This window comes from Anomalospiza imberbis, chromosome 6 (genome assembly GCF_031753505.1).
Source record: "Anomalospiza imberbis isolate Cuckoo-Finch-1a 21T00152 chromosome 6, ASM3175350v1, whole genome shotgun sequence".
In the NCBI taxonomy this organism is placed as follows: Eukaryota; Metazoa; Chordata; class Aves; order Passeriformes; family Viduidae; genus Anomalospiza; species Anomalospiza imberbis.
Window position 1 is genome coordinate 35,432,472 of NC_089686.1, and position 21,055 is coordinate 35,453,526.

At 41.8% G+C, this 21,055-nt stretch overlaps 1 protein-coding gene across 16 annotated transcripts in view; it reads left to right on the top strand.

The window, feature by feature from the left end:
* Positions 1-21,055, top strand: part of RGS6 (regulator of G protein signaling 6) — a 257,345-nt gene that overhangs the window by 169,090 nt on the left and 67,200 nt on the right. For 10 of the 16 annotated variants that reach the window (XM_068193298.1, XM_068193299.1, XM_068193301.1 and 7 more), the window contains 2 exons: positions 17,730-17,780; positions 19,207-19,313. In XM_068193298.1, coding sequence (XP_068049399.1) covers positions 17,730-17,780; positions 19,207-19,313 — 158 coding nt within the window. The other 6 variants (XM_068193310.1, XM_068193314.1, XM_068193308.1 and 3 more) reach the window with 5 other exon arrangements.

Below are 21,055 nucleotides of genomic sequence, written 5' to 3' on the forward strand. Positions count from 1 at the left end.
CTCTGCAGTTCAGAGAAATTAGTCAACCTTCCTTATCCTGTCACATCCCACCTGAATTTGCTCAACCTGTTACTACCCTTGTTTGCCACTTGACATCACTCCTGTTTTCTTATCTCTGAGCTGTGTTTAAGTCACATGGGTGGCTTTAGCTTTTTATACTTGTTTAGGATCATGATGAATGATGGCATTTTGATACAAAACTTGTTTTGTTTGGCTTTTGGGGTTTTTTTTGGTTTTTGTTTTTTGGGGTTTTTTTTTGATTTATAGATATAGCTGGAATATACAAAAAAAATTCACCAAGTGTGTGGTTTACAGTTAATCAAATATGTGCCCTGCAGAACGTTTTGTCCCTTTAATGTTGCATTACTAAGTACTTTCATGAAAGAAATTACCCACTTACCCTTAAGGGATAGTCTTGATATGTATCATTGGTCATTTTAAAAGAAATCTCTGTAGTACTGGAAGTCTGATATGAATTATATAGCTCTTTATTTTGCTGTGTATGAACTAAAATGTTCCCACATTGTGGATGTTTTGGGTTTTTTTTTTTTAATGTATGATTTTACATGTGAAAGCATAACTAAAGAAAAAAAATGTGCCCAGGTTTTCCTATAAATCCTAAATTGTTTTACAAAGTTTTGACTGATGAATTGTAAGGCAAAAAATAATAATCTGATGAATTATAGAATTTATTCTGGGCCTATATGCCAGCTCAAGAAAGAGATGAATGCTTGAAACCAAGCTCAGGGTCCTCAATATCTGTGTGGCAAGGTGAAATACTTAAAGTGCCCTTGAAATAAGCCAGGCATTAAAAAATGGCATTCGCATTATGCCAATACATCTTGTTGAAAGCTGGTTAGATATAGGCTCCTGAGAGCTTTTCAGTTTTGAAAATGGAACAAAAGGCTCTAAAGTAATTTCTGAAACTTGTGTCCAGTATATTTTTTTTAAAATAGGTTGTCCATAGGACAACTTTTTGTTGTGCTGGTCATTTGTCTGGGGTTGACGTCCTTTGTAGTCAAGAGATGTAACAAATCTGTCCAGGGTAGTTCTCAAAAACACAAATGGTTATTCGCCTGCCATGGTCTGGTTTTAATCTGAGGGGAATGTCCATGTCTTTGTGTATTCAGGGAGGCAAAGGGGTACAAACAACTAGAGAGAAGAAAAGGAGAAACAGGCAAGGAAGTGCATTTGTTTTACTTTCAGAATTACTACTTTAGAATACCAAATTACAGACAGCATACAAATACCCAACAATTTGGTTTCATAAAGGGAGCATTCTACACCAGCATAAACATATAATTGCTTCAAAATCTGTTTAAGACAAAAATGTGCATTTAATAACCAGATGATAAAATTGAAGAGATCTTAATGGAAAAAAAAAATCAGTTGAATCTAAGCTAGCTGGAGACTTACTTGTCTCCATGCCTGATATCCTGATAGCTGCTGATTATACATCCTGCTTAAAGGATAAAAGCCCCTATTATTTTTTTTTCTGCAGATCAATTTTTCTTACATTATTTTAATACCCAGAAAGCAATCAAGCCCCATCCACATGTGGCTGTTTTCATTGGCATGTGCTTTGGCAGAGGCTGTTGTGGGTTTGTATGGAGCTCTTAGTCTGCACAGGGAGGAACTCACTAGTGGTCAATCTGGGCTGTATTTAGAAGTAGTTATATTCTTCCCTGATACCAGAACTGAACTTAGATGCTGTTTCCCAGCCATGACAGCTTGGTGTGGTGAGAGGTCAAAGCACTTGCCGGGCTAACGAGGCAGCTCTGGTGCAGTGGAGAAGCTAGACAGGGTCATGCCAAAGGCACCATCTTCCTGACCCTGTATTAAAAGCCTCAGAAGTGAAAAAGTTGAAAAAGTGATTAGCAGCCTCCCATGGTACCCAACTTCCTCATGCTGGATTGCTGGCCTTCATGGCAGTCTGGCAGTGCAGACACCCTCTCTCCTGCAGCCAGAGATTCAGATGATTTAGAAGCTCCTGTACAGGGGACTCCTGCAGGGTGGGAACCCCACTTGAATCACTAGTGTACCACCTGGCCCAAAAGGTGCTAAGTGGCCATCTCTGCCCATAGTGCTTCAGATGGGAATTGCCAACAACTGTCTAGTTCTTGACCATCTGCAAATGCTTGAAAATTTTTCTTCTTGTTGTTGCCCATGGTAAACCTGCTGTATGTTCTTCTGCTCTGCTTCCAGGACTGCACTGCATATCCTGAATCAGTTTCTTTACACACTTAATCTGAAGTGGTAGTGAAATAACAAATCCTTTCCATTTTGTGTTTTCATTTCAAATAATGGAAAAATGTGCTCTTCCTTATAGGATCTTAGAATTTTTTAGGTTGTAAAAAACCTTTAAGACTATTGAGTCCAGTCATTAACTCAACACTGCCAAGTCCTCCATTAACCCATGTCTCTGAGTGTCCCATCCACACGACTTTTAAATACCTCCAGAGATGGTAACTCAACCACCTCCCCAGGCTGCCTGTCCCAATGCTTGATAACCTTGTCAGTAATTTTTCCTAATATCTAATCTTCTAGCTTTATCATTTGTTACATGAGAGAAGAGGCCAACCCCCACCTTGCTACAACCTCCTTTCAGATAATTGTAGAGATCACGTGTGGGCCTCCTTTTCTCTAGGCTAAACAACCCCTTGGCTTCTTGACTCGACTGGAGGCCAGAATTCTGTTTCCCATGGGCTGCAGGAAGAGCAGAAGTTTAACCATGTTGAAATAAGTATCTTAAATTGTGTTCTTTAGATCTGTTTATGGTCTACTTATAAAATGCACAGTCACTAGGGAGAGGCTAGAAGTTTGTTGGCCTTTCTTGTATTTTTCTGGAAGTTTCCATGATGTATTGTAGCAGGCTGACCCTGGCTGCACACCAGGTGTCCACCAATGCACCATCATTCCTCCTCCTTAGCTGGACAGGAGAGAGAAAATACAATAAAAATCTCACAGGTCAAGATCAGGGCAGGGAGAAATCACTCACCAGTTACTGTCACAGTCAAAACAGACTCAGCTTGGGGAAATTAATTGAATTTATAACCAATCAAATCAGAGTAAGATAATGAGAAATAACCCCAAATCTCTTAAAAACCTTAACCCAGAGGCACTACCACCTCCACTGATTGGCTCGGCCTTGGCCAACCATGGCAGACCCATCTTGGAGCCAGCAGGCACAGGCTACATCGGGCAGAGGGGAAACTTTCAGCAGCTTCTCATAGAAGCCACATTTGTAGCCCTCCCACTGCCAAAACCTTGTCATGCCAATCCAATCCAGGTGCATGAAGTGCTTGTTTTTAACTGTGAACTGGTAGCCTCAGTGAAGCTTCACAAGAACAGACTCCAGACTTGGACTCACAGGACCTGCTAAGACGGGAATTTTTAAGATCTAGCTCTAAATCTAAGGAGAGCTAAAGTCACAATACCAAAAGCATCCCCATCAGAAACACAGTCAGTTTGCCAGACCAGTGTTCTGGGCTTTTATAAGTGTAATTTGAAGAAAGTTTTTTTTTATTTGTAGTGGAACATTGAGGGAAAGCTGGAGATGCTGATTGTATCTTATGATGTTGGATACTGGAAGGGTGTGTTGAAGGACGAGGATAAGTCATTGCCATGAAACAAGTTTCTTTAAGAAGTAGGTCAATAATTTGTCATGCAATACTGCACTTTATAATAAGGCTGTCATCTCCACATCTGTGATACGACATGACTCTGTGTTTTCAAATTTAAATGCATAAAAGACACCTTCATGACTTTAGGAAACAAATATAATCTCTTGCTTTAACCTCTTCTCTCACCAGACCAGCTCCGGGCAGCAAATTGTTGGTTTAGCCATAGTCTGGCAGCCTTTGCTTGGCTTTTGCAGCAAGTGTGGTCAGAGCAATGAAGGGAAGCTATTACTTGATTGGGTCCTTGATTTTAAATTTGCATTACCTTGTTGTAGTCGGATCATGTTTGCACAAAACAGTCTATGAGTAAGCTGGTGACAGAATGTAAATGCTGCTCTTTCAATTTGTTCTCTCAAGTTGGAAACAATATTCTGAGTTGCCTGTCTTGGGACCTACTGTAGTTTGCTCTGAGAATAGTGTTAGCAAGATTTGCACAGCACTGACAGGTTTCAGTCTGTGAAAATAAAACCAGAAATGAAGCTGGGAGCAGAGATTCTGCACAGGAGAGTAGGATGGGGGGAATTTATTAATGGAGGCAGGAATTGGTATTAATGGTCAACACTATGAAGTTGCAAGGCATTTTATGTTTTCACAGTGTTAAGTAAACATCAATTCATTAATCTTTACAGCTCTCCTGAAAGACTTTACACTTTCTTCAGCCTGTTCCTGAAAGACGTGTACTTGTCTTTCAGGAACATTATATGTGGTCTTTCCCAAGCCATACAGAAATGTACCAGAATGGAAGTTTGTATATCCCTGATGAAGTTCAAGTAAATACAGTAGCAGAAAAAACTTTGCCATTTTTTATGTTTCACATTCAGGTATATATATGGATTATTACAGAATTCAGTGGAAGGCATGTTCACATATCTTAGATTAGCATTTGACCATTTAGATTTTGTAAGCAAAATTTATTTTTGCATACCTGTCATTGTTTTCAACATCTATGTTCTTATTCCTTGGGCCTATTTTATCCTCTTGCTTCTTGTATATTTTCTCCATTGATTTCTACTACCCTTTCTCCCTTCTAACTTATCTCTGTACATGCAGCATAAGCTAATGAAGTGTGAACAGGCTGAGAAGTTTATTTCAGAATAAATCACTATGTTGGACAGAATCTCCTGAGCTTGATATAGCATGGTTGTATAAAGTGACCTGACATCTTTCAACTGGCTTCATCAGAGTTGTGTCAGTGCCATCAGCAGTGCAGCTGGGACAATACCCAAAATGCTGGATACAGCAAGGGCAGGAGAAGGCACAGCCAGCCCTGGTGGGGCAGTGTGATTGCAGTTGTCTGAAGAAAACGTGGCAATTTTTAACCAAGGAATATGAGGTGTGGTCAGAGTTATTCTACACACACTACTGTGTGGAGGAGGAGGAAAGACAGTTCTTCTCCAGTATAACTCTGGGTTTCAGACTTGGTAATTTTATGTTTTTATAGAAAAATATAATGCCACTTGTGATGCCTTTGCTATGTCAAAGTTAATTTGACCTGTAACTTTTTATATGGCTTTTGGAAGAGTATTTTGTACTGAGATTAATGTAGTGTATGTGCATATTCACTATTCTTCCACTTCATCTGGTGTCACTGAGTTACCTTGCTTTTTGTACAGTGGGATTTCTGGTCCCAAATCCTCCAAACATAATTTTCACGCTTGTTCTTGCAGAGGGGACTATACAATGAACAATCCAGCAATTATTGTGTTCCTGAGGAGGGACTATATGAGTATACAGAGATGAAGCCATGGATTCTTGTATTTTTATCTAAGTTTTAGTGCCTGCTTCTATGTGACAAAACATTTTGTTAGACAGTAGTGACTTCTTTATAATTTTTTCTCTCAGTTTAACGTGATCTCTTTTTGGATCTGACTTCCTTTACTTGTTTTTATTGCATTGCTTTGCAGAAAAAATTGCTGTAATACTTCCAAAGTGTATTTTTCTTCTTCAAAACTTTTGTTCCTCAATACATTCTGCACTTTTTGCTGCTTATGTTTCCCCTCTCTTGATTCAGTTTAATTCATAAGGTCATAGCTTTAACCTTTTTGGGTGGTTAACCTGTTTTAGATGTTTTATTTTCATCTGGGAGAACAAAAGAAGTTCAGGTTACAGATGTTCAGCCATATGAGTTTTCTTCTTGTGTGCAGGCTTTGCCTCCCTAGTGCAACATTATTGAATATGTTTATAAAAGACAAGGTCTATAGTGCAGTAAAATGCTCTGTCGTGCAAATATTTCCATGTGTACCTGACTTTGTTCTGGGAGCAGGCCAGTGAGCTGGCTGTGCTGGCACAGGCGACTGCTTACCAGCTCTCCCAGGCCAGTGGTACAGTGATCCGAGTGCTGGGTCTGCTTTGTTGTCATCTTTCTCGGGGACTTGATGCAAGATGCTGATGACTTGTTGAGGAAAAAAAGGACATTGCACATCTGAATGTGTTCCTCCTGAGCACGTGGTCCTGGGGTGAAAGTGAAAAATCAGCAGAAGATAAGCAAGGTATTCCCCTGCTCTGCCTTTGCATGCCTGTTTCAGATACAAGCTGATGGATTTTACCGTTTCGGTGCAATTCTGCGACTTGATTTCCTGGAACCGATTTCCTCTCACTTCTCTTCCGTGTGTCTACTTCAGTGGACGCAGCGTTCCTCTCTCTCTGCCGTGCGTCTCCCGGGGTGTGGAGAGGACAGGACAGTCCCCGCTCCTTTCCGCCCGGAGTCTGTGTTTGCTCTCCGTACCTCCGAAATCGGTCCCATCTGAACACGACGATCGGCGCTTAAACGGCGGGTGCGTTCTCCCGCTGGCTTTCCTGAGGCCTCGCCTCCCATTCCGTGGGCAACACCACCACCTCCCGGCCGCCGGCCGGCCCCCGCCGCAGCCCGGTCCCGCTGGGGAGGGATGCGGGTGAGCCGAGCCTCCCGCCTGCCTCGGGGGCGTGCGGCGAGGAGGAGGGAGGATGCACAAAAGATGCAACGAGGGAAGGAGCGACATGCATCTTAAATGAGAAGGTGGTCTGAAGTGAGAATGATCTGAAAGCATCGGAAGGATGTTAGTAATACCAAGAAAGGTTTGTTTTCCTCGCAATAAGCGTTGATTTGCCATAACGTCCAGGGGGTGAGGTCCGGGCTCCTGGCCGGTGCCCGGGGCTTTGGAAAGCCGGTTTCCAGCAGCCGTGCTCACAGCTGTACGCCACCCTTGGCATTCCCCGCTGTCGCCGTGGGACTCGGGCGCGCGGCCGGCGCCGTCCGTGCCCGCGCAGCGCCCCCTGGCGCGGCCGCGCGGCATTGCGGCTCGAACCTGAGCCGCCGTGGCGACTGCGGGCGAGCGCGCGAGCCTTGCGTGGACGCCAGGGAGGCGTATTTGCTTCTGGCTTATTTTTCGTTTCAGTGTTTACGGGAAATTTTTTTTTTCTTTGCTTTATAATAAGGCTGACATCTAAGACAGCCTTTACGTTGTTCTAGTTTCTACAGTCACTCGTGAAACTACTCTCTGAAAGTACTTTGAGTTCTCTCCCAGAACGTCTGATTAATGAAAATACTTACCAAGGCCTTACAGAACAAAGTGTTGCTGGCCTAAGAAATAGCTTTAGCTTTACATCAAAAGGATTTTGAGCTTTACTGTTTGGAAACTAAAAGCAGCATGCATGGCTGTTATGTGCAAATCTGCCCAGGCAAACTGCTGAGAAACACTGCAAGGTCTGAGGTTGTTCCTGCCACACGCACCAGGCCACGGCTGAATTCAGAGTGCACAGAGCAGCTGATGTGCCCAGGGATATACTTCTAGAGAGCCAAACCAGACTGGGTTTGTCAAGAGTGTGTGGGGCTGGTAAAACACCCTGGTGCTCATGAGGTTTCCAGAAAGAAGTGAGTGAAGCTGCTGCGTCGCAGACCAGGGCACTGTTGGGTGGCAGTAGGAAAGCAGCAGCACTGTCAGGTGTGTCCCACTGCTGGCAGGTGTTGCACCACAAAGCTCTCTAAAACAACAAAGCTGCTCTGGTCAAGGCTGATCCAGGCTTTATGAAGGCTGCACTTTGTGCTTGGGTAGCAACCAAATGCACAGATATGCCCATCCTGCTTTCAGAACCTGTTGCTGTCAGAAATCATTGCTGCTTTGGAGCAGCCCATCAACTTTTCCAACTCCAAAGCCATGCTTACATCGAAAAAAGTTAAATAAAATATTGGTCTTCAAATTCTTTGTGAGAAAGAAAAAAAAAAGAAGGAAAATATTTTGCTAGATTCTCTCTCTCATAGAATGAAAACAAAAATGCTTTCTGAAATTTGTAGACAGAAAAGATAGACGGTGTTTTGACTTTAGATTCAATTATTTAAACTGAATGGTAGTCATCCAGTGCAGCTTTCAGCTGTTCAAAATGCTTCTTACTTTCAGAGGTTATTTGGTAAAATAAACTTGAAGGGTATACCAGACAGGAAATGTAATTTTAAATATAGATTTTAAAGAAATGATGATTGTTATGCTTACTGCTTATGTTATGCACATCCTTGTGAAATCAATCAAACATAAGAAAGAACAAATAATTTACCTATTTTGAACTTGTTAATTATGGCCAACAGATTTTTGCTTGTTTGTTGTCACTGTCATCATTAAATTGTTCTGCACATTTAAAATTCCCACTGTTACATATCTCTGCCCAAATCTGAAATGCTGGAACATGCTGTTGCCCACAAAATCAACTGCGCCTTGCCAGTAGAATTTCCTTTTAACACATGGCTTAAGGAGCCCTGTTTAAAATAAGGCCTCTAGTGTTAGTGCCAATATTGTCTCTTTGTTTTGCATGGCACTAAGTAAATCGTCAGCAATTGCTATAGAGTTGTAATTCATTTGGCTTTACCCTTGACTAAAAGAAATTACGTGTGCTACCTTAATCCTGCTGGAGAATTGTCCTCGATTGACTGCTGCACCAGTACAGAGCTCCAGTGAGGCCAGCTGCACTCAGAGCAGCCAGTGTTATATGTGACTGAAAGACCTAGCAGCAAAAGGGGTGAGAAAGCTGTACAATGCTGATTATTTTATTTTAAGAACAATGAACACTTGGAGGGAAGAGAATTACAGACATTGGGTCATTTAATTTTCCAGGTAATGCGACTGTTACTGCATCACTGCAAACACTGTGTGTGGTTCTCAACCTTTCCTAAAGAACATGAGGAGGGAAAAAAGTAGCAATGTGTTAGGAGGAAGTTGCTTTCTTAGAGAATTTGATGAAGGTAAATACCCTTCTCTGTAATAGAGATCACATTTGATCGTGTTGGTGCAGTTAACACAGAAGTGTGTGATCCTGGGAGAGATTTGTTGTGGCCAGGGCTCTGTAGGAGATTTAAAAATTGGCTTTTGCCAACAGAATTACTGCAGAAATTCATAGGAATCTGGCATAGGTGAGTACTGCAATTCCAGATCTCTTAGTAAATAAATATTGTGCCAAAATCATTAAAATGCTGCAGCTTTCAGAGCACTTTGCTGTCTTGCACCACTTGGTGACTTTTACATCTTTGAAGGGAAACTGTTATAACAGTGGTGAGGGAAAGGAGAACCTTGATGTTCTGCCTTTGAAATTCAGTTTGTGAATGAGGACATGGTGTGAAGTGACCTGATAGTCACATGCTGAAATACACCATTTGCCTTCTACATTTTATCAATTTTCTTGTTTCCTGGAGAAGGAAATTAGCTATTAAAAATATTAATATATGATTGAAATGACAGAAACATTGCCTTTGATTTAAAGGCTGTGCACATGAATTGAAGTAAAAATGTTTCATCCCTAACAAGGTCTGACACAGGAATCTTCAAAAGCCTTGATTCCAGCAGTGCTTGGAGTTGCTTCCTGTGCTGTTTTGTTGCCAAATCATTTTGACAACGTGAGGAACAGCGCCTAAACACTACTATATGGCAGAGAGCCAAATTGCTAAGCTGTATGAGCCACTTCAGTAGTCTGAGTAATGCAAAGGCAGAGCACCCTGAAAAGCAGCTGGAAATTTATGATCAATTGTAGGTATGCAGGTGCATCTGAACACATCTGCAGTTCTTAGTGAATTGTAAAAGGTGGTAATTTCAGACGCTACTACAAAATGCTGTTACTAGTGCTGCTGGGAGTGCAAGGTACCACTTTCCTGCCTCTTGTATGCCTCTGCAAGGGCTCTCGAGGTGTTACAGGATGTATGGGTTTGAGTGACACTAAGTGTGGAACTGCTAATTCTTTTTGTCTTGCAATTTCCTCCCATACTTGTAGTAACAGCAATTTGATATGAGTTGTATTTGAGGAGAGAATAAGATTTGGGTACAGGTCACATGGCATATCTCTAATTTAGGCCAAATTCTAGCCAAGCGAAGCAACAGCAGTGGGGATTGCACTGGGGTTATGGTGTATCCTGGGGGATTGCACTTGGGGTTATGGTGTATCCTGGGGGATTGCACTGGGGTTATGGTGTATCCTGGGGGATTGCACTTGGGGTTATGGTGTATCCTGGGGGATTGCACTTGGGGTTATGGTGTATCCTGGGGGATTGCACTTGGGGTTATGGTGTATCCTGGGGGATTGCACTGGGGTTATGGTGTATCCTGGGGGATTGCACTTGGGGTTATGGTGTATCCTGGGGGATTGCACTGGGGTTATGGTGTATCCTGGGGGATTGCACTTGGGGTTATGGTGTATCCTGGGGGATTGCACTGGGGTTATGGTGTATCCTGGGGGATTGCACTGGGGTTATGGTGTATCCTGGTGGATTGCACTGGGGTTATGGTGTATCCTGGGTTCTGGAGGGTGTGTGCCTTCGATTTTGCCAGTGTGTTTGTTGATGCCAGGCCTGTCTTTAGGTAGCACAGCCATGGTGGCAGCTCAGGTTTTCCAGGTCAGGTGAAGGCTGTTTAGCACGAGTAAATCAGTGTGACTGCCCTGTGCTAAGGCCACAGCTTGGCATCCCTCAGCGTGAGCAAAGGCCAGCGAGGCTCAAAGGTGCTGAGTGTCAGGTGTGAGGGCTGGGCTGACATGACACAGCTCCGTTGAAGCGCAGAGAACAACACTGAGGCTGGTGGAACACCAAACCCTTTCTGAGCTGGGCAGGTCAACTGGAAAAAGACCATTTGCTGGTATCACTTTTTTTCCAGTTGAGGACCTGGTTTAAGCTGCCCTGGCAGACCTCTTCCACTGGGATTAACTGTGCAGCCATTAAGAGGTTTGCTAACTCAGCCTTACTGGCACCACTGTAGAGCAATCACTTTAAATCCAGGCCTCTCGGTGAATGGCATCCTTCTGCTCCTCAGCATGGCTGCCTCCTTCTAGGTTTTGGTGATGGGAGGGTATTGCAATGTCTTCAGGCATGTCTGCTGCTACTTTCTCACATGCCTTGTAAAGCTACCTGAGCTACTTTTAGATGGGCAGCCTTGGAAGGAAAGAAGTCTGGCTGTGGTATCTCTGAGCTCAAAAGATCTAATTTATCTTTGTTACCTGGGTAAAATAGCCCACACAGAGCTCTGCACCATCATGTCAGTTATTGATTCCTGCCTAGTGAAAATCTTCCTCTGCAGGTCTGCATTGTGGAGGGAGTGTGTACTTTGGTAGCCTGACTAATATGATGAGAAGGCAAAAGTCCCTCTGAATAGCAGGTCAGAGGAAGGAGGTATTAACAGGGCTGAAAGTACACAGGAATTTGGATTTTGCAATTCTAAACCTCCATCTTTCAAATTTTGTATTCCACCTTCCCACCAAGCCTCATTCTTACTTCACATCAAGTATTATCTTTTAAATATTTTTGTTACAAGAAAAGTAAATTGTAAATTCAAGATCTCAGGTTTACAAAGAACAAAAAGACTCCTTAGAAACTTTGGCTGCTTTATCAAAAAGGGGTAACACTCCTGCTGCTAATGGTTGTTAATAATTCACAAACAAGATTTAAAGTGAGTATAACATAAAGGAAAACTACTATTGCTAGAAGCTCTGAGCTGTTGTAGCTTTGATGATGCTCCTTAAGCTGTTGTAGCTTTGATGATGCTCCTTGCTGACACTGAGTGGTGCAATTACCACATGCTGATGAAGGAAATCTGCAATTACCACATTTTCTGAGTCAACTGAGACTCAGAGCTGAGATATTTTTTTAGTTGGCATTTTATTTATATACTCATTGTAGATAAATTTTATAAAGCATTTCCTCAATATTTGTGACAGAATACTAGAGAGAGACCTAAGTGTTCCTCTTTTTTTTTCCCCGTACCATAAAAATTGTTGCTTTGTGTTAAATCCCTACTGTGAGTGGTAGTCTGTACTTCCAATTTAGCTGAAATCACTGTGGGTCAGTGGGGAGCTCTGTGTAAGAAGAATTGTAGCACAGATTGCTAAAGGCCTTGAGAAATTTTGTATGAAATCGTTTTGCCCTTTATCATGGGGAATGTTAATTTGTTTATTTTTGCAAGCCCAGTGGTAAAAGTGGGGATAATTAACCTTTTTGTCCTATATTTACCAAGGACTCAGAACTGGCTGGGGAAGGACTCAAAACATTCTTTTCATTTGGCAGCGTAAAAAGCAGTGAGTGTCTGCTCGTACACCTGTGTATGTATTTTTATGTCATTTCAACTGCTTGTGATTTTTTTTCTCTTTTCTTATAGAAATATTTAAAGAATGCTCTGAGTTCAGGAGCCAATTGTTTGGAAAATTTGGTGCTAAAATGGGTTCATCTGTTTTCAGGAATGAAGTGACAGGCAGGGGGACATATTCTTACCATTCCAGTAAAAGACTGTCTAGACTGTGAGTTTGGAGGTGATTAACATTAGAGGCCAGGCATATGGTTTGTTTCTCCATGGACTGTGTAGATAGGTCTAGGAAGAAGCTGAAAAGTTCACATTTTTCATAGAAAAAAAAAAAACACTAAAAAACCACAAAAAAAAAAAAATAACCCTATCCCAACCAGACTGAAAACCTCCCCCTGCCATGCAAAAGTACTTAATATTTTTTTAAACCATCAAAATATGTTCAGATAATATTAGAGTTACAGTAATACTGAAAAAAGGACAGGAAATAACCAAGCAATCTTCTGTATCCTTCTGTATACAGGTATGTATAACACATTCTGTCATGTTATGATCAGGTGGTATTTTTAAATGTTTTTAAGACCTCACTTGCTTCAGTGATATCACTATTCAGTGATAGTATCTGTCAGTGCAGTGTGAGGCTGTGAATGATCTGAGATCCAGGATAACCTACCCCCATCAGCTGACGGCATCCAGTGGTCAGGACTCAGCTTAATGAGTCCCATGAGACAGGACAAACTGCAGTCCTTGGTCACTGTGCCACACATGGCCACACAAGGTGTCTCATGTCAAATCCCTGTAGAGCTCCACTTGTCAGTGCTTGTCAGCTCTGCCATCTTGGGACACAGCAAAAAAGGTAGTTGTCTTTCCAGGCCTAAAAGGAAAAATAAAGATGCATGCATTGCTGAGGTTTCAGAAATACTCCTGTATTTTTTATTTGTATACATATACATGTGTGTGTACAGGTGTAGGCCTTGTCAGGGACGTGTTTAGTCTGTTGGGTGACAAGCAGAGCTCGGTGGCCCTGGCTCCTTTGCTCAGAACCAGAGGTACAGGCTCCACTCTAGGCAGGAGATCTTTAGAAATATTTGGAGCATGGTGTGTTGTCCTGTCTGCCATTTCAGCATGTGAAAGATGGGCAAATCTTTCTTTCTCCGTTTTCTGGAAGAGGTAGAACAACATAGGTTGAGTGGATAAGGTATCAAATAGAGGGATGGTGACTCGCCTCACCAGCTGCATCTTGCCAATGGCCTCACACCTCGTAAGTTTTTAAAATTAATCTTTCAATGTCTTACCACTCATTTGTCATGTTGACAGGCAATGGCCAGCAGAGAACACTAGCTACTACTATGGAGTCACTGAGGCTGAAGAGAAAATGTAGAAAATAGCAGTAAATATAAAACTGTTGGTCTGTCTCTAAACATGTAGCTGGATAAATGGTCATTGTGAATATGTTTGCATGTAGAAATTGAGCCATTCTGTTGGTGTTAAGCAACTTCAGCTTCAAAGAAGAGCCTAAGGCAAAAAGATATGTTTCATTATAGATGAGGAGGAAATAGGTGTTCAGAGGATGTTGGATATTCTTGAAATGAGCATTCTGACTCAGAGGAAATGTAGAGGTATAGAGAGGAGCACAGAGAAGATGGAAGATATTCCTCTACCTGGATTCAGTAACACTTTCTATTATGAAAACATGCCCAACTATTTTTCAGAGGATTTCAAATGCCCTGTTAGGGTACAGTGGAAGCATGTCAGAGTCAAGGTTTGTCCTTGGGTATCCTCTGAAAGAGCTTGTGAAATGTGAGAAAATACCTTTCTGGGGAGATGAATTACATGAGGACCATCTACCCAGCTTAATCTAAAGGAGAGGTGAAGATGATGTTTTCTGGAAAACTTACAGATAGAGGTATCTGTGTCTTGGTCTGGCAGACCACAGTGTTGTCAAGGAATCACTCAAATCTTCACTGTGTCTTAGAAGGATAAATCTAAATTTTCTTATTTGAAGAAGGGCATATGTAGAATTTCTGGGCGGGCAAAAGTAGTGATTGAAACAGCCATAAGCAAATGCAAAGCCAATGTGTAAGGGTAACCCTAAAAATTGAAGGTGTTATGGAAGATGACAGTAAAGAGTTTTCATTATGACTGAATATTAATTAGTGACATGGCTATTAACGATGACAGTAATTAACAGAGGAAGGAAAGACTTGTCATTGTCCAAAGGGTGAGTAATCAGTCTTGGCAGGTGATAAATAATGGTTCAGCAAGCTCAGCAGAAAGATAATCTGTCTGCCTCAGGACAACTGGAGAACAGCTAAAACATCTTCCAGGCTCTTGGCAGCATTCAGGAATGACTTCATGTTTTTAACAGAGACAAATTAAAATTCCTGATCTCAAGGGCTGCTTATATTCTGGAGTAGCTGATCACAGGAGTTCTGGTTGAGTCAGTGCCTTCAGTTTACTTATCCCTTTAAACCTTTCCTGCCCATTTAAACCTTTCTTATGAGGGATGAGAAAAACTGGGGAACCAGCATTCAGCATCACTTGAATTTTTCATTGTTGTTTGATAGAAATTGAATAGATTCCTCAGAAGTGTCCTAGAGCTGGGGACATGATCATTCTTTGTTAAAATGGAGTGGGACTTAGTCCTAAATCAGGAACTAAGTGTTCCTGTACATCTGGAAAGGGATCATGCAGAAAGCACTTCAACTACTGTGAGCAAAGCAATGCAATGCTGTAGATGATTGTCAGGTATCAGCTCTGACATCACTTGGGAATGCAATGCCTAAGAGATCACTGCAAGCATGTAACCAGGGACCAAAATCAGGAGAAACTGGACTTTTTTGTTTGGGGAATGAACTGAAAAACCAAGAAAGATTCTGGTTCCACTTGAATCAAGACAGCATTTTGTGAGGTTTTGTTTCTAACAATACAAAAGCACTGCAGTTTGACTCCTCTTGAATTAGCTTTCTAACCATAAATGTTGTACTCTGTCTTCAAAGTTTTTTGGGGTTTTTTTTTTTTTTTTGGTAAAAGGTAAAAGGGAACACCCATGTTTATAAAATACAATATTTCATTAACAAACTTGTCAAAACAACATGGCTCTGAACATATTCCCCATATGTTATTCAGCTAACAGTGTTCACTAGTTGCCTTTTCATTTAGTAGATAATTTTGCTCCACTCATACATATTTTTCTGAATAAATTTCTTGTTCAAGGAAATGACGTGACCTCAGAATGCATCTGGCAAGGTAGTTTCAGTAGAGAGAAGAAAGTGCTGGCACCATTGCCAGAGGTATTGGTTTGCTGTTCTGCAGGGTGCCAGCTGCAGTTTTGGTGAGCTCAGTGCAAAGAAGTGGATTTAAATTTGAGAAGTTGATGAATGGTAAAGTATAGGAAGAGACCACCTTAAGAGGACATAGGAAGAGTTGGGTTGGTTTAATGAGATGGAGGCGGGGAGACAATGTGTCAGCCCTCCATAAAAACACTCAGGAGAAACTGTCAAGGAAGAAGAATCATTATTTTCCTTCAATCCTAATACAGTTATAAAATGCGTATAATTGCACATTAACAAACTTAGGTTGCGAAGTTACAGGAAGAGTTCAATCTATAAAAAAATAAAATTCTGGAATAACTTTCCAGATAGGGTCGTGGCAACTGAAAATGCTCCTAGGTGAAGTTGGGAGGTGTGGAGAATGACTGTACAGCTGAGAATACAAGATTGTGAGATTGGTCCTTTAGTATCTGGTTTGCCTTCGAGGCAGGTTGAGACAATGCCCAGCTGCTGCTGGTTGATCACATCTGCTTGCCCAGTATATAAGTGAAATCAGATGCTTCCCTGATCTTCAGGAGCCCTGCTGATTCCCTGCAGCGGCCAGGTCTGTTGTTTCATCTGCCTTGGGTAGGGGATGAGGTAAGTCAGGTCCATATTGCTGCCTGCTGCTGAAGCGTGACTAAAGAGGGTTTTTTGGTGCTCTTTGTAGTGTTCTGGGTCAACTTCCATTACCAGGGGAGTGGGAGCTGCTGTCCCCTTCTGTGTGGGGTAAAGCTCACCTTTCTAATGGGCATTTCACCTGTATGGGAGAGTCAGACCTGCAGATAATTGCAGGGACCTGGGGCACTAGCAATGCCTGTTATCTCTCTCTGTGGCACATTGTGACTCCTGGCCTTTATTATATTTAAGGTTTGCTGAGGGCATGGGGATGCTTCGGGCCTGTGGGCAGCAAAATATTTTTCTGGAACAAACATGGTGGTTATGCTGCTTCTTGAAGTCCAATCCATGTCTGAGCTCAGAAGTGCTCCACACAAATAACATCCTCTGGGATTTGTTTTGTAAGCCTGAACCAGATTGGATGGGGCTTTGAGCATCCCACTGGTCTAGTGGATGGCATCCCTGCCCATGGCAGGGGAGTTGGAACTGGATATATTTAGGTGCCTTCTAGCCCAAGCCAGTCTATGATCCTATGAAGAGTACTGGGCCTATTATCCTACTGTATGTGAATGCAAATATTTCTCTGGCAATTGACTGTATGCTCAGAAGAGCTTGGTGTTATGTCTGCATCCAGACATGGCATTGTTAGGTTGTGATGAATGCTGTTGTAACTTAGTATGGGCTTGCCATATTGCAACCAAGTGTCTTTGCTGATTGCCTTTGACTTTGGAGAACTCCAGTTAGCTGACTTGTACACACCATTATGTTTAATTTTAAGCTTAACTTTCTGAGTTTGTGATTTAACTAAATTTTGCTGCCCTGTCACAATGTATTTTGGTAACAGGCCTTTCTACTGAATAGTGACAAGTTTTCCCCTTCTGTGATCTCCATGCAAGCAACAGAGGTCGTATACATGCAGAGGATCAATCCTAGAGAATTTTATGTTCTTTATAAGATTGCAACAACTTTCATTGTACTGGATGGGCCCTGAAAACCTAATGAACTTCCTGATGGATCTCAAAGGTTCACTGTTTCCAGCCACCATTCAGTTTGTGTGATCACCACCAGGTGACCACTCACAGAGGCTGTGGTTACAGGCTCTCTGAATACCACCTCCTTCTCTAAGACATTGCTTGTCTTTGACACAAGTAAGGCTCTCCTGTCTGTTTTTGACTGCTCTTTCAGTTCTATACATGTACATGTTACAGGTGTGAGGTGCCAGTAAATGCTCCTTCATCTCCTTGCTAACCAGTGCCTGCAGAAACTTATCTCTGTATGCTGAGGTGAGAAGAAATTGGGAGAGAACAGTTACAGGGAACCATTAGACTAATATCTGGCTAATATCTGACTTCAGGTATATCAAGTCTCCTATTGCACAGAAAGCCCCATGGGACTTAGTACCTGTCAGTAACCATGTAGCTGTAGTGTGGCACAAGAAGGAAAAACATTCTGAAACCTCAGTGGAAATAAAAAGCAAAATGGAATAAAGTTCATGTCAGTTCTGTTGTATCTATCTCTATGTTATCTCTCTCTGGGGCACTCAAATCCTGTGGTCTCAGTGTCTAATGCTTTCTTAAATTTTTGTTCATTTGTTTGTTAAGGTTCTGATATTGTGCAGTGGCTTATGAAGAACCTCAACATTGAGGATGCAGGTAAGGAGACCACAGCTGGGGAGAACTAGGTGCTCCATCTGTATTGTGTGTGCCATTAGGCAGTAAATACTCTATTGCTGCAGTCTAAAATGCCAGAAAAAGAACATGGTTGATTTAAACATTGGAGGGAAGGAGGAGGAAAAGAGTTAAGAGTCAACATCTTAATTAAATCTAATGCCTTATACTGCAACACACTGAAATACCATTGCAGGAATTTTAGCCTGTCTGTGAGACTGTTGCTACCTACAGAAGACTGATTGATTTTAGGTTTTGTTCCTAGACTTCAAAAAGGAGTTGGTGGATGTGTGTGGTTAAGCAGGCAAATGCAGCGTCAGGTTTTCATGGTGTGAAGAAAGGTAGCCTCAGCTGACAGGACAGTGTCTGTGTCATTCTTGGCCAGGATCATAAAATCTAGTAATGGTTTTTAATTTATCAAAAAAAGCAAATAGATAAATCAGCAGATAGATAAATGGATAATCAGCCATAAAGAGTGATCAGTGCATGGGCACAATCCAAATAGTTTACTCTTTGGAGAAACCAAAATCATTTAGGCAAGTGAAGACCTATTGAGAAAAGGGTGAGTCCAGAAAGATCTGGAGAAAGAAAAGATCTGTGGTCCAGAAGTTTCTTTTCCTTTTCAGGAAAGGGAAAAAATCCAGACTCTCAACTATCAGTTCTTAAGCTGCCTTACTGTCACCATGTAAAAAATAGAGATAGAGGCAGTGTTAAATCACCCAGCAGGGTGATCCCAGTACACACATCTCTTCTCCTGAGTCCTGTCAGGTCCCAAATCTGAATTTCAGCTGCAGACAACAGCTTTATTATCTATCTGGACATGCATGAACAGATGATTTTTCAACTCTGTGAAAGATGATGCAGCTTTTGACAGCTGGCATTGCTTGAAAATCTGCACAGATGGGCCTCTGGATTGGGGAAGGTTGCCTGGGCAGCGCTAGGATATGTAACTCCCATTTGCAACGTTTTCTCTAACAAAGGGCAATGCTACAGTGCGAGGACGTGTCTTTATGAATAAAAATCCTCTTAATGAACTGGTGTTGCAGGTGCTTGTTGGATTTGGTAGAAGCAAGTGAGGTCCACTGATGAAATAGGCTTATCAGCTGTCACCTGTGGTGGATAATGTATTTTGAAATTAATTTCATACTCTAGGACTGAACTGGTGTGTGTATTTTGTAAACAAAAAATGAACAGGTTAAACATTTGAGCAGTGTTTCATCTGTATTGTAAGGCTGGTTTCTGCACTCCTGCTTTACAGGGTTTGGTTGGAAGTAGTAGGGATGTGGTGTGGGTACAGAGAGGCACGTGGGCACCAGATTTCACATGAGTCATCACCAGAGCTGCAATTGAAAGCAGAGAAATTCAGTGCATGTCTTGTTGACACATCCCTGCTGTTTTTTCTCTTTCACAGGGGAAGCAATACACTTGGGAAGTCTTATTGCTGCACAGGGTTACGTCTTCCCCATCTCAGACCACGTCCTTACCCTTAAGGATGACGGGACATTCTACCGTTTTCAGGTTGGTGAGCACCCTGACTCCCTTGTGGCCCCTTCTTCTGTCCCTGCAGTAATACTGCTGAAATCACCCACTCTTTACACCTAAGCAGCCATTAGATCTATGAGGCTACCTTCATAGAGGCCCTCGGAAATTATGAAGTCCCTTTAAAAAAAATTTCCTTTGGAATCCCAAATCACTCTCATCTACCTTCTGACTTCGTTTTTTACATAAATGAATGGCTATGTCTTGTGACTATTTTTGATACCTGAATTAACAGCTGTTTTACTCAGGTTTGAACTAAACCAGGAGATGGCTTTCAGGTCCTAACTGTGATGCAGAATTAAGTAGCCATTCTTCTGTGCAAAATGGACCAGGGCAAACTTAGGAGCTGGACATTCAAGCTTTGGCACAGCAAAAAATTCAAATTTTTGTCATCTCTTACTTACAAATTGGTGTGGGAGAGGGCAAGCTTAAGACTTTGGCTCTTCTACAAAGGATGTGTAACCTTGGCAATCACCTAAACTGGGACATTTCTATCCCTCAGTGTTCCTGTGCCTCCAGGTGTGCTGAATTTTTTAAGCACCCTGTGCTAGAGTTCCATGCCCTATCCAAAATGTGCCACTGTCAGCTTGCTAGATAACCGAGTGCTTGTGCTGCAACAGCTCCTTCTGAACTGATTGTATAACTTTAGAAGAAGCAGTAAGTCCAAACTTGGAGTCCTACTGGCTCATCCTGCTGGCTGAATTTGTGTTTTTCTGTTACATCGTCTCAGCCCGCTTCCTTATCTTTCCTGTCACCTCTCTTCTGTTCACCCTCCTGTTCCTCCTTTACATTTTTTACTCTTCTTTAGCTTTTATTTGAAAAGCCAGTTCTGCTCTTTGCATCTGATGTTGCAGCTGCTCATGCCTACTGCTAATGTGGTATTGTGTTATCACATGTGACCAATGTCATGGTGAAAAAAGAAGCCCAGGAGATCACAGATGTCTTCTTATCTCACCCCACCTTCTGGTTGCAAGGCATCATTCAGACTCAGATTTTTCGTTACAATTCCCTTTCTTTTCTGAAAGTCCTGATCCTCCTGTCTTGTAAGACACAACAGAAGGAGGGGTAATACTGGTTGCCCATTTAGCTGTATTTTTTCTCTGTTTTGAAAGAATGGCACTCTAGGAACTTGTCCTGTGCAGTTTTCAGGAGCTACATTTCATTATAACTTAATTTCTTTTTATTGTTTTAAGCTTGTGTAAACCACATCATCAAACTGTCTGTTTATTGGCTTTTCTTTCCCTTGTCTTTTCTTACAATTTTTGCATATTCTTTGCCTGTTTTCATTTCCTCCAACACACCTCCTCAGCTTTTTTTCTGCAAAAATAACCTGATAGAATTAAGTTTCATTTCCATTACTCTCATCTTGCTACTTTCTACCTCAACATCAGTCCCTCCTTTAAAAGTAGCTCCTTCTCTTCTGAAATTCATAAGATACCTATCACTGAGGAGCATTAACCCTACATTGTTTGAATCCTCCATGTTTTCTCACTGTACTTTGGTGGAAGGACGTTAACTCCGTGTGGTAATGTCCTATGCCCATCTGTAGAATTACATCAGTAGAGCAATATGTAATCAGTAAAGCATCGGCGTTCTGTAATTCGTGTGATCACCGGTATGTCATTTTGCATTCATGTTCAAACTGAAATACAGTCACATACAGTTATAGCTTGTAGTTAATTGTAGCAACTGCAATATGCAGACCTGGATAGAAAACAAAA